Genomic DNA, 13,247 nt, shown 5'->3' with positions numbered 1-13,247 from the left:
ATCTTCGGGGTGATTTGACAAGTGGTTCATTATTTCTCCTACATCTTCATTTCTAGTGTTTCTCAAACTAGCAATTGTAGTAGCTTTCATTTCATCCGGGGATAACGAAAGCGATTGGTAAATTTGTTCAATGCGTCTTCGTTTTTGCCTGGATCCCAATTCTTCAAAAGGTTTTCGAGGTGCAAAAATAGATGTCGAGGCTTCTGTAGTACATTTGAGGGTGGTACATTTTCAACATCTTCAGTATTAGAATTAGATTAGATGCCTTTCATGTGCAGTGTTGATAGCTTCAGGTATCATTCCTTCGGGCCAGTTTATTGCACATTCTAACCAATCACATTTTTTTCTTATAAACTGTGCTAACATGCGACTACTTCGTTTCCATATTGCACTTATATTTGAACAAAATTGCGTACAGAATTTTTGGAGCCCAACTTTTTTCTCTTCGGTCACGTTTATTTGATTTTGTAGGAATTGAAAGAGTTTTTTTATTATCAGACAGCGACAGTAGTTGCTCTCTTAAAATCATAAATAATTCTAAATTGTTAACAAAATTATCAATTATAACGGAAACAGTAAGATCACAACGACAATCACGAGATGTTAGTAGTAGTACGAATAAACGAACACTAGTTAGTATATAATAAACATGGTCACTTTATACTTCCAGAGACAAACAAATGTTTACTATATTTTCTACTACCCAGTAATGGCTGCTTAACTAATTATCCTCATTAAATAATGTTAACTATCCTAATAATTAGAGAGATTGCTTAATTAGAGACCTACTAAATGTATTGTTGTTAGGTATTATGTAATTATGGGTATCATTACGTGCTTTTACTTACTAATCCATATCAAATTTAACTTAAAAGCACTTACGAAAAAAGTTATAAAGGTTTTTATTCTATGTATTTATTAATTTTTTTCGATCGATTTATTTGGCAGAGTTGCAACTTTATGCACATGTTCATAGCATCAAATGATAGTAGACTAGACAAGGTATAAGGAAAATAAAGTTTCAAAGCGGGACCTCGCGGTACTTAGCAGGAATTTAATTTAATGTGACCCGCTCCATACAAAAAAATCACAAAACACATTTTTCTGACCAAACTATAAAGTTTTTGTAATTTTTGCCCAAAACAATTATTATTGAGATTAACGAGCTCTATCTATCTACATAAAAAAAATTATAAAAAAATAAAGTTGGTCCCTAAGTCACTAAAATCACAGTATCGACCCACTGTGTGTCGTATCCACCACAAGTCTCTCTAGACAATCATTTCAGCTACACAAAATATTGTCTTGAAACGTAAAACTTTAAAACCACAGATAATAAAATTAAAATTATTTATTTAAAAAGAATTAACTAGAAACACGAATCTAGTAATTTAAATCCGATAATTTTTTTTTTTTATAGATTATAAATAAAACTACATAGTCATTCAAATTTCCCTACAAACCGTTTTTTTTTTTAAATTTCGGATTAACGAATTCGCTCTTTTCACTAAAAATGTTTTTTTTTTTATTCGCAACCGATATGCGTGTGGCACCCGCGCCACACATTCGCAGACACGTCCGGTTGGTGTTACAAGTTTAAGGACACAACGCGGTCAGACGGACAGTTTTATGTAGCACGTTTTCATTAATTAAGCAAATATTTACCTAATATATCTTAGGTACAGAATCTACAAAGAGAATTTGTCTGTTGAAATATTTAAATAATTCAGACTAGGATCTCAATAGTATTGGAAAAGCAACGTAAAATAAAGTAACAAATCTCATTTAACGATAGTAGTGTGTTCAACTATTAGTCTATGGATCGGGGCATGGGACCCCAGTTTCCTTGATCTGCTACTACTTCTCTTTCATCCGTCCGTTGTTCTCATGCGTGATGAGATGAAAGCTAACACGGTGTATTTTAAGTGCGAAGTAAGTAATTGCGCGCCAAAAGGCATTAGGTATACTCTGCACGGACCATAGATAATAAGTGACTACTGGAAACTTGATGGCTTGTAACAAATAAATATAGGCCGAATCGAAATGTCAATACCCAGTCGCGTTCCATTTTTTCTAATGAAATACATACCCAAAAAATATTCTCGATTGACTTCCACGGTGAAGGAATAACATCGTGTAATAAAAATCAAACCCGCAAATTTTGATTTGCGTAATTACTGGTGGTAGGACATCTTGTGAGTCCGCGCGGATAGGTACCACCACCCCGCCTGTTTTCTGCCGTGAAGCAGTAATGCGTTTCGGTTTGAAGGGTGGGGTAGCCGTTGTAACTATACTTGAGACCTTAGAACTTATATCTCAAGGTGGGTGGCGCATTTACGTCGTAGACGTCTATGGGCTCCGGTAACCACTTAACACCAGGTGGGCTGTGAGATCGTCCACCCATCTTAGCAAAAAAAATTTTTAAAAAAATGCACCTAAACTAAAATGCATCCTTTTCTCCCTAACATCACGTTAATCGAATTATTGAAATTGTAGCCAAACCGGGATACGATTTATTATACAATTTCATTATATTATATTTATTTTTTATGAACAAAAAGTCAAATCAAAATAATTTAACATAACTCAACCCACACAGTAGAACAGATCTTCCAACGCGCTTGAAGGAGGCACAGTCCCCAAGATACTGGCTACGTTGCCTCGTTGGACAGCCAGACTCACTCTCTGTGCAAAGTACCAGCCAGCCTTAGCATCATGTGTAAACTCCTTCAAGCGTTTGGAGATTTCATTATATTATATTAAATTATACTAAGTGAGTATGTTTGCACTGGTATAACGGTTGTGTACTTTAGTTTTAGAATCTTAACATTGATTTTTTTTATCAATTACGGAAATCAACAATCGTCTGAAGTGTGCCTTAAGATGATGGTTTAAGATTTTTGTGATTCAATATTCAATTTTTTATCGTTTCTTATATCTAATTTTTGTATATTTTAATTTTTATATCTAATTTAAATATAATCTATAATCTAATTTAAATATTTTGCTGAGGGTAAAATGGACTGCTCACCGCACTAATGTATCCATTCTCAAAGAGCTCCAAATCAAACAAAGGCTTTCGTCGATTGTGCGATTGCGAATCTATACTAATATTATAAAGAGGAAAGATTTGTTTGTTTGTATTGAATAGGCTCCAAAACTAGTCCTTAATATGTTTGGACATATCATTCGTAATGAAAGCTCATTGGAACGCTTAGTGGTTCAAGGAAGAGTAGACGGTCAACGCTCTCGCGGCCGATCATCCACAAGGTGGACAGACTTGGTTAAGTCATCTACGAAGTGTTCCCTTACTGAATGTACACGTACCGCCACAAATAGAGAAAGATGGAGAAGTCTCTCAAAAGCCGCAACAAAGCATTAAGACATACGCAACCACGACCACTCCGCCAGGAGTGAACGACTGGTGGTAGGACCTCTTGGGAGTCCGCACGGGTAGGTACCACCACCTCGTCTATTTCCGCCGTGAAGCAGTAATGCGTTTCGGTTCGAAGGGTGGGGTAGCCGTTGTAACTATACTGAGACCTTAGCACTTATATCTCGAGGTGGGTGGCGCATTTACGTTGTAGATGTCTATGGGCTCCAGTAACCACTTAACATCAGGTGGGCTGTGAGCTCGTCCATCCATCTAAGCAATAAAAAAAAAAACTGAGAAGAAGAAATATCTTATACGATTGAGATGTTTTCGTGCATAGAAATTGCTAAAAACCTCACTAAATTTCAAAAAGATCAAAAACATCAGAATTGTGTGCAACAAATGATTCTTGGCGTTTTCATATAAACTGCATATCGCCGTCCTTCTGGATAAGCTTGTGGCTGACAAACTAGACGCAAAACGCAAGACGCAAAATCTTCTTAGTATTTTGCAGAGTTCTATACTATGCAAAACTATGTTTCAAGAGAAACAGAGACGGACCTTCTAAATGACATCGAGGCTACCTTAACGAGCAGCTAATTTCGAAGAAAAAAATACGCCAAAAATACCTTCAGGCAATAACAAGCATCAATGACAATTTCATTACAATCAGCCCTCGGGAAATATTTCAACTGTGATTTTTGTAAAATCGAAAAACCACGTCGAAGTAATGAATTTATGGTAGGCAGCGGCTTGGCTCTGCCCCTGGCGTTGCTGACGTCCATGAGCGACGGTGACCACTTACCATCAGGTGGGCCGTATGCTCGTCTGCGTACTAACGCAATAAAAAAAAAAGTAAATTTAAAAGACGGTCGCGCGTTTAGTTCTACGCTATTATTCGAACAATTAAGAGTCTGACCTCATGCCTCAATACGGACCGCATTATTACCCTGTCTATTCTGGTAACTGGTTCACCTGTTGATTATATAGAAATGTGACGGATGAATGATGTAAGCCGAATAGTTCAAATCGCGACGTGGAAGGTTCCTCTGATGCCGTTATCATCTTAATAAAAAAATTGGTACCTAGAAGCTATTGGGAGCGGACTCCAGGCTCAGAGCTCTACCTACCAAACGACTCCTCTGCACTCTCGCCCGATCATCCCAACCCCCGAGATCAGAGCCCTTCGGGGTTGTTTGACCGTCGTTTCAACAATTGTAATTAACTGTCAATAGGTATTAAGGTTACTACCACTGTAAACAATTCGAAACATAGGAAATAATATAGAAACAATAAAATGACGTGAGATTGAACCTTAAAATCAGAAAGTAAACCCTAAAAAATAAATAATAGTTAAAAATAAATAACAAACTCAAAGCTTAAAGAGAAAATCTAACGAAAAATAGAATTAAAATTTATTGTATAAAAAAACCACGGGATAGTTAGGATATTAGTTAGTATAGGATCGATAGTAGTCAATAGATATATAAATATTTTATTGATATTTAACGAGAAGGATTATCATTATGATAATAATTAAAAAGCACCCCACGGGTTTTATTCACAATTAATTTATTTTATACAAGAAAAAAGGACCCTCGCCACGATCGAAGTTCCCGCGCTTTTTTTTTTCTTATATACATATAATTTTTATATATGTAGAAAAGGGGATCGCAGCGCATAAAATAAAACTTCCACTATTCCAAAATCTTCTTTTATAATAATAATTAATAATTAACACTTATTACGTCTTGCTCATTTTTCAACCGTCTTCGCCATCTTCCAATTCTCTGTCATTCTCTTCTCTCTTTCTTTCCGTTTTCTCTCACTCACATCTTAACGCTCCGTTTCACACTCTTTTCACACGTTCCGTTCTTACCAATCCTACATATATAGATAGATTTTTATTTGGATTTTCTATTAAAGCGTGTTTTTTAGTTATTTAAACTATTATTTATTAAACGTGGTGTTACAATTAAACATCGACATGTCAATAATAAGCTATTAATTTTTGCAGCGGTTGAATTAGGCTTTATTCTTACTGGTGGTAGGACCACTTGTGAATCCGCACGGGTAGGTACCACCACCCCGCCTATTTCTGCCATGAAGCAGCAATGCGTTTCGGTTTGAAGGGTGGGGCAGCCGTTGTAACTATACTGAGTCCCTTAGAACTTATATCTAAAGGTGGGTGGCGCATTAACGTTGTAGATGTCTATGGGCTCCAGTAACCACTTAACACCAGGTGGGCTGTGAGCTAGTCCACCCATCTAAGCAATAAAAAAAATGTTTATATTAATATTATGGAAGAGCTGTTAAAATTGAAAGCTAGTCCTAACAAAAAAATCTTTAATCCTGATTATCCTAGAAAGAATAACTGTTTAACTGTTCAAAATATTGATTTGTCATCGGTCCTTGATGGCAAATTTCGAGTTAATCCGATGTTTTGGAATTGATCAAAATCATCTTCAAAGTTTCCGTTACACACTATTATATGTTGAAGCTAATAAAAGCGTGTTCAAAATGGATGAACATTTGTTTAAGAATTTATTTATCATTACAATATTGTGCACTGGAATCTCGACCAGACTGGCAGTTCGAGGAATTAAATCATATGCGGTAATACTAATACTAAGCCACTACAAACAAATTACAGATTCAAGACATATGACATTGAATAAATTGTTATTGTTAAGTAGAAAATAAATGTTTATTTTGATATTGTATACTTAATGTCCGTAATTTGATACTTGAATGAGGACCGAGCGTAACTTCCATGTTTTATGTTAAAGAAAAACAATTTTGATACTTTTAACAGTATGCGTTTATTGAAAACAATTATGTCAGCGTTAACCTTTTGATCTTAGAGGAGCGGATGAGCTCTCGGCCCACCGAACCCGTCGCTCGCGACGAAGGGCTCGGCGAGTAAATTAACCCACAGACACAGCCCACAGAGTTTCTCGCCGGATCTTCTCAGTGTAGGAGTGGATCGCGCTTCCGATCCGGTGGTAGATTCCGCACGGCTCTTGCTAGAGTTCGTGTTAGCAACATCGTCAGGTTTGAGTCCCCTATTCGCCCGGTTACGCTATAGCCTGAGAGGTGATCTCTCTGAGTCCCGAAGACCCAGAAGTGTGTTGCGTTTTCACACACATTTTAAGCGATTTTGACGAAATTCCAATATACTTTTATTGCTCAGATTGGACAAGAGTTCGGATGCTCAATTTAAGAGTAGACATAGCATTTAAAAATTCAGAAACAATAGCAGACCCGGCCACACGTTGCTGTGGCTAAGGTTTTTGTTTCTAAATAAAACGCGGCCGGCTATGCTAATACCAAAAATTGCCAAAGTAACAACAGTTGCATTTCACTGTATTGCGTTTACTACGAAATAAGTTTCACTTATACTTTAGCCCCAGCAACACATGGTGTTTATGCCATTAAATTATAGCTTATGTGAAACGTTGGTATTTTTAACACAGCGCCATCTATGAGATATTAATGTCAGTATTACAATTATCTGTAAAAACTGATTTAAGGCGCCATCTGTTTTAGACTTATGAAACTTACAATTAATAACAAAAATCAACATAAGAAATCATTTTATTGTTAATTAATAAATATTGCGACCATTAATCAAAATAAAAACCATCCTATCTTTCAAGTTGGATCAAACTGCACATGGTGTGCGAATTTTATTATAATCGGTTAAGTGGTTTAGGAGTCCATTGAGGACAAACATTGTGACACGAGATTTATATATATTAAGATTATGAATCGATTTTTTACTTTTGCAATTGCGCGAACCTCAAATTTCTTCTATGCAGTCAATAAAATGTTTTTCATTAATTCGTTCAATTTTAATCTATTCCTATTAAGACTAACACGATGTTGTCTCAGATAAAAGAATTACCTATTTAGTTACAAACAAAAATTCTTAGATATTAAGTAAGATTGAATTATTTCTCTTCATTGAATGACAGGTAAGTTTTGTTTTTTTGTTTTTTATTGCCCTTGTAGTCATATGAGCATACGGCCCGCCTGATGGTGAGTGGTTATCGTCCCCATAGACTTCAGGAATGCCAGGGGCAGAACCAGGCCGCTGTCTACCGCTTAACAGTCCACAAGCCTCGAAGTGAACTTGTCTAAGAAAAATCCTTTTAATACTAAAGAGGTTATTCTTTACATTTGCATGCAACAACGCATTGCCTAAACTATATGTGACATTATTACGTAAATTCGTACGAAGATTTCTAAAGAGCACATCGCCATTCGGGCAAATTGTTAATCAATACAAATAAACGACCGCCAAGTACAAAGCCCATGTAATTTGAATTAATTCAACGCGTTCTAATTACCGTAATACGTGTACTCGTGGTAAAACGAAGCTACGTTGGGTATCCTAATGCTCTTGGCTTGGCACTGTTGTCTTAATTACTTTAAATAACTTGAAACTTTGACCAGACCAGACCTTGTTTGGTAACTAATGATTGAGCGGTCGAAATACAACAAAATCCCTCTTTTTTTTCCTACCTATGCTGATAGCCTTGAGAGGTTTTTTTTGCTTAGACGGGTGACCGTGCTCACAGCCCACTTGGTGTTAAGCGGTTACTGGAGCCTATAGACATCTACGACGTAAATGCGCCAACTACCTTGAGATATAAGTTCTAAGGTCTCAAGTATAGTTACAACGGCTGCCCCACTCTTCAAACCGAAACGCACTACTACTTCACGGCAGAAATAGGCGGGGTGGTGGTACCTACCCGTGCGGACTCACAAGAGGTCCTACCACCAGTAATTACGCAAATTATAATTTTGCGGGTTTGATTTTTATTACACGATGTTATTCCTTCACCGTGGAAGTCAATCGTGAACAATTGTTAAGTACGTATTTCATTAGAAAAATTGGTACCCGCCTGCGAGATTCGAACACCGTTGCATCGCTATATACGAATGCACCGGACGTCTTATCCTTTAGGCCACAACGACTTAAAATACTTTAAATAACTTGAAACTTTGACCAGACCAGACTTTGTTTGGTGTAACTAATGATTGAGCGGTCGAAATACAACAAAATCACTATTTTTTCCTACCTATGGTGATAGCCTTGAGAGATATATATTTTTTTGCTTTGACGGGTGACCAAGCTCACAGCCCACCCGGTGTTAAGTGGTTACCGAAGCCCATAAACATCTACGACGTAAATGCGCCAACTACCTTGAGATATCTAAGGTCTCAAGTATAGTTACAACGGCTGCCCCACCCTTCAACACGAACGCATTACTGCTTCACGGCAGAAATAGGCAGGGTGATGGTACCTACCACCAGTAATTACGCAAGTTGAAATTATATCAGCGTTACCCTAGCGCAGCCTTTCCCAAAGTGGGCGATAACGCTGCAGGCTTAGAGGGGGCGGTAAGAGACCCAGAAAAAAAATGGGGGCCTGATGTAGCTCAGAGGCTTAAGAGGCGATTTTTAATTTTCATCTACGACTCTTACACCCGTATCTTTAGTCGTTCACACGAGCGTAACTCGACTCGACTCAACCTCCAACGCGCGTTTTGGTATGATTAGTCGTAAAAATAAACTCCACTTAAACGTCCTTGGAAAAATTTCCTAACCGGAGTGAAGTGACCGAACTGTCAAGTTAAGGTACGTCGCGACGTACCTTGAACGTTCCTCAAGGCTGGTATTCTATCGATGTCCAAATAGTATGTGGACCGCAAATGGAAATATATGATATTGTTGTGCAATGGCCTGGATCTGTGCATGATTCGCGCATATTTTGATAATTTAAGTTTGATAATATTTATTAATAAAGTAAATAGTTCGAAGTTAGACATTTGAAACTCTTTATTTTATTTACCTACATACGAGTCATATTTTGCTTACTACCTGATAAATAAAGTCAATGCGATTATAAGTTTTATTTATATAATAATAAACTGGTGGTTGTGGAAAAGCACTTCAACAACACGATGCAACCAAAATCACATAAAAGCGGCGAATAAAAATACAAAGCCGGATCCGAAATCTAAAATAATGACAGGTTAGAAAATAAATAATACACTTTCAGATTTACCGCATGCACACATATTTACGAATAACTCAGCAACCAAAACATCAAACAAGTTCATCTAGTGTCAAACAGACAGCGGCAGCTTGACTTTGACATTAAACAATGACCATAGACTACAGAACTCTAACACCCGTATCTTTAGTCGTTCACACGAGCGTAACTCGACTCGACTCAACCTCCAACGCGCGTTTTGGTATGATTAGTCGTAAAAATAAACTCCACTCAAACGTCCTTGGAAAATTTTCCTAACCGGAGTGAAGTGACCGAACTGTCAAGTTAAGGTACGTCGCGACGTACCTTGAACGTTCCTCAAGGCTGGTTTTCTATCAATGTCCAAATAGTATGTGGACCGCAAATGGAAATATATGATATTGTTGTGCAATGGCCTGGATCTGTGCATAATTCGCGCATATTTTGATTTAAGTTTGATAATATTTATTAATAAAGTAAATAGTTCGAGGTTAGACATTTGAAACTCTTTATTTTATTTACCTACATAAGAGTCATATTTTGCTTACTACCTGATAAATAAAGTCAATGCGATTATAAGTTTTATTTATATAATAATAAACTGGTGGTTGTGGAAAAGCACTTCAACAACAGGATGCAACCAAAATCACATAAAAGCGGCGAATAAAAATACAAAGCCGGATCCGAAATCTAAAATAATGATAGGTTAGAAAATAAATAATACACTTTCAGATTTACCGCACGCACACATATTTACGAATAACTCAGCAACCAAAACATCAAACAAGTTCATCTAGTGTCAAACAGACAGCGGCAGCTTGACTTTGACATTAAACAATGACCATAGACTACAGAACTCTATGGGTTTGATGCTAGCTTGATCAAATTTTCATCATTATTACCTCACTCGAGGACAGTTGAGGAATATTGTAATGGTCGACTAAAAATACCAAATTCGAGTAAGTTTGGAGGGAATTCTCGAGCATCATCGGATGAGTTAAGAGTGGAGGACTATTTTACGAAACGTCTAAAGATACGGGCATATGGGTTTGATGCTAGCTTGATCAAATTTTCATCATTATTACCTCACTCGAGGACAGTTGAGGAATATTGTAATGGTCGACTAAAAATACCAAATTCGAGTAAGTTTGGAGGGAATTCTCGAGCATCATCGGATGAGTTAAGAGTGGAGGACTATTTTACGAAACGTCTAAAGATACGGGCATTAGACACCGATTAAGCTCTCGCTATAGTGGTAATTAAAAAAAAATACATAACATGAATACGGGCGCCGGCCTGGTATCGATCTTGGGTAGCACCACCCCATCTCCTCCCTGTGGATATCGTAAAACGCGATTAAGGAATTCACTGGTTTATTATGCTACAGCGTTTTTTTGAGGATTTACTTTATAAGAGCGTATTTTAATCCAACACGGGCAGATAAAAGCATTTGGCCTGTATCTGTCCCGAAGCAGTCTCGCGTGGGATACCTCCTCTATAATTGGAAGTTCTGATCGAGTCGATTCGAGTCAAGATGGGTCACGCTGTCTATGAGCCCATATTACCACTTAACACCGGGTGGGTCTTTAGATCGTTCACACATCAGATAGAAAAAACAACTATAAATTATTTACTTTGACACTAAAATGTAGTTAATTATAATAGTTCGTTGAACTCGAACAACAGAGGGCGTTTAGATACAATAATTATATTCAATTCTTTAATAAAATAATTACAACAGATAATACGATATTGGCTGTTATTGTTAATAAGGTTCTGTATGTTTTTGTGACCATTGAGTTCTAAATTCCATTCTTGTTACATTCTTGGGTCCGAGCTTATGATATCGGTGGACCCACTGTTGCCATAGAGAATAATCTAAATAAATTACGACTGGGTCCAATCTTTTAGACCTTTTTGTTGATAGAATGGCTATTTTCCTGGTGGCTCGGAGGATTTTCCATCTTCACCTGAACGAGTGGTTGAGCATGGACTCAGCTAAGGGTAAGGCTTGCTGGCAGCTGCCCGAGCGTGCCAATGAAGGACCTTACAAGATAAGGAGGCCAGTCGAAAAGATTCCACGAGAAGTTTACATTACGCTAAGAGTCACTTCGACGAGTACAGTAGCCTAAGCTATGGCCAACGCTAGCGCTAGAACCAGTGTGCTCAGTGCGTGTTTTTAACGTTCTCGATAGCGTAAAAGTTAACTCAAAATTTTATATAGTTGGAACGGTTACCTACGTTTGCCACTAGGGGCGCTGTTCCAACTGCACACAGATTTCAATTAACTTTTACGTTATCGAAAACGTTAAAAAACTCGCACTAAGCACAGAGACGAACAAAACTCATCGTTAGTGACAAGTAAATGTACGCTCAAATTTCTGCAAAAAACGTCTCCTTTTTTTGACATAGTGGGCGAACTTGGGTAAGCATGCAAAGTGATTGCGCGGCATGAAACGATGCTAGTACCGAGACGTCTTCACTCTTCCCAAGGCAGACAACGAATGTGTTTCGATTCCACTCGAGCGATGACATCTAAGCTCTGCCGAAGCATACCACCCGAACCGAACCATCTATTGACGCGTAGTTGCGACTCTCGCCCACTAGATGGCGCGTTTTCATTTCGCTGTCATGTCCGGATGCGACATATATATATGTTAAGTTTTGTATTCCCTTTTAAGAAATAATAAATCACGAATTTAAGTAATATCCATAATTCAAAACAGAACCCAAATAATAAACACGCTGTTATTTTTTTTATCGGAAACAAACAACTGTAAATATTATTATGTGCAGTGATAATACTTATTTTATTTCACGTTGTGTTTTCAAAGCAGTGGCATTTGGAATCTAGACAATGTCTCAAAAAGTAGCTATTATTATTAACGGGACTAATATTTTGGGTCTTGCTATTGTTAAAGCTTTAAGTGAAAAATTAAATGGCACTGTTTATTTCACCGCCTCGGATGAAGAAGAAGGGTTAAAAGCTTCAGAAAATTTTAACAACATTGGTTTGTATCCAAAATTCCTCCTCGCACAAATCACTGACAAGCCCGCTCTGAAAGAGATTGCAGATACAATTCAAATGAACCATGGCAGCTTTGATATATTAATAAATAATACGGAGGACTTAAAACAATGTGAAGATTTTCCAACTTACGAAGAAGCTAAAAATGTTATTGACTTGAAGTACAAAAGTTTGTTAATTGTAGAGCAGTATTTGTTTCCTCTACTAAAAGATGGCGGTAGAGTCATCAATGTCACAAATGCATATGGTCATCTTTCGAACATAAAGAATGACAAATGGATCAAAATCCTTACGGCTCCAGATTTAACGGTAGAACAAATTAATAATTTGTTTGTAGATGAGTACTTACGAAGCTTAGAAAATGGAAAGTTCAATAAAAAATGGTTCAGTGATGACGGGAAAATTGCGGAATATAAAATCTCAATGGTTGCTCGGACTGCCCTAACGTTTGTGTGGCACAATAAATATAAAAGTAGAAATATTTGCGTTAATGCTGTTTATCCTAGATTGTTGGCTTCAGATATGGAAAGCGCTGAAGAGTCAATCAAAGCTATCCTATATCTAATTTTCGAAGCCTCGCCAAAGTTAACTGGAACTTTTATGTGGCATAACAAGAAACTAATTGACTGGTACGATACAGAAAGTGATTATTCGGGTAAAGATGTTACCTTAGAGTAAACAAGTTTTTCATTTTTTCTAAAGTAATATACTATCAACATTTTTAATTTACTAAATCTATATATCCTTATTTCAAAGTAATTTATTAAGTACTAAATTCTGCGTCAATAGGAACAGCTTTTGAC

General features: G+C 37.1%; 1 protein-coding gene across 1 annotated transcript; it reads left to right on the top strand.

The window, feature by feature from the left end:
• The first annotated feature begins 10,640 nt into the window (after positions 1 to 10,640).
• On the top strand, positions 10,641 to 13,246 carry LOC114247724 (carbonyl reductase [NADPH] 1). The gene has a single exon (XM_089735649.1). The coding sequence runs from the start codon at positions 12,274 to 12,276 to the stop codon at positions 13,120 to 13,122; it is 849 nt and encodes a 282-aa protein (XP_089591775.1). The 5' UTR covers positions 10,641 to 12,273; the 3' UTR covers positions 13,123 to 13,246.
• The last annotated feature ends 1 nt before the right edge of the window (position 13,247 follows it).

Source organism: Bombyx mandarina, chromosome 20 (assembly GCF_030267445.1).
Source record: "Bombyx mandarina strain Sakado chromosome 20, ASM3026744v2".
Lineage (NCBI taxonomy): Eukaryota > Metazoa > Arthropoda > Insecta > Lepidoptera > Bombycidae > Bombyx > Bombyx mandarina.
Note: the sequence above shows the minus strand (reverse complement) of the source record. Positions and strands in the feature narration are given on the sequence as shown.

Coding starts and splice junctions, on each gene's coding strand:
- LOC114247724 (XM_089735649.1), top strand. CDS start 12,274: ATGTCTCAAAAAGTAGCTATTATTATTAACGGGACTAATATTTTGGGT.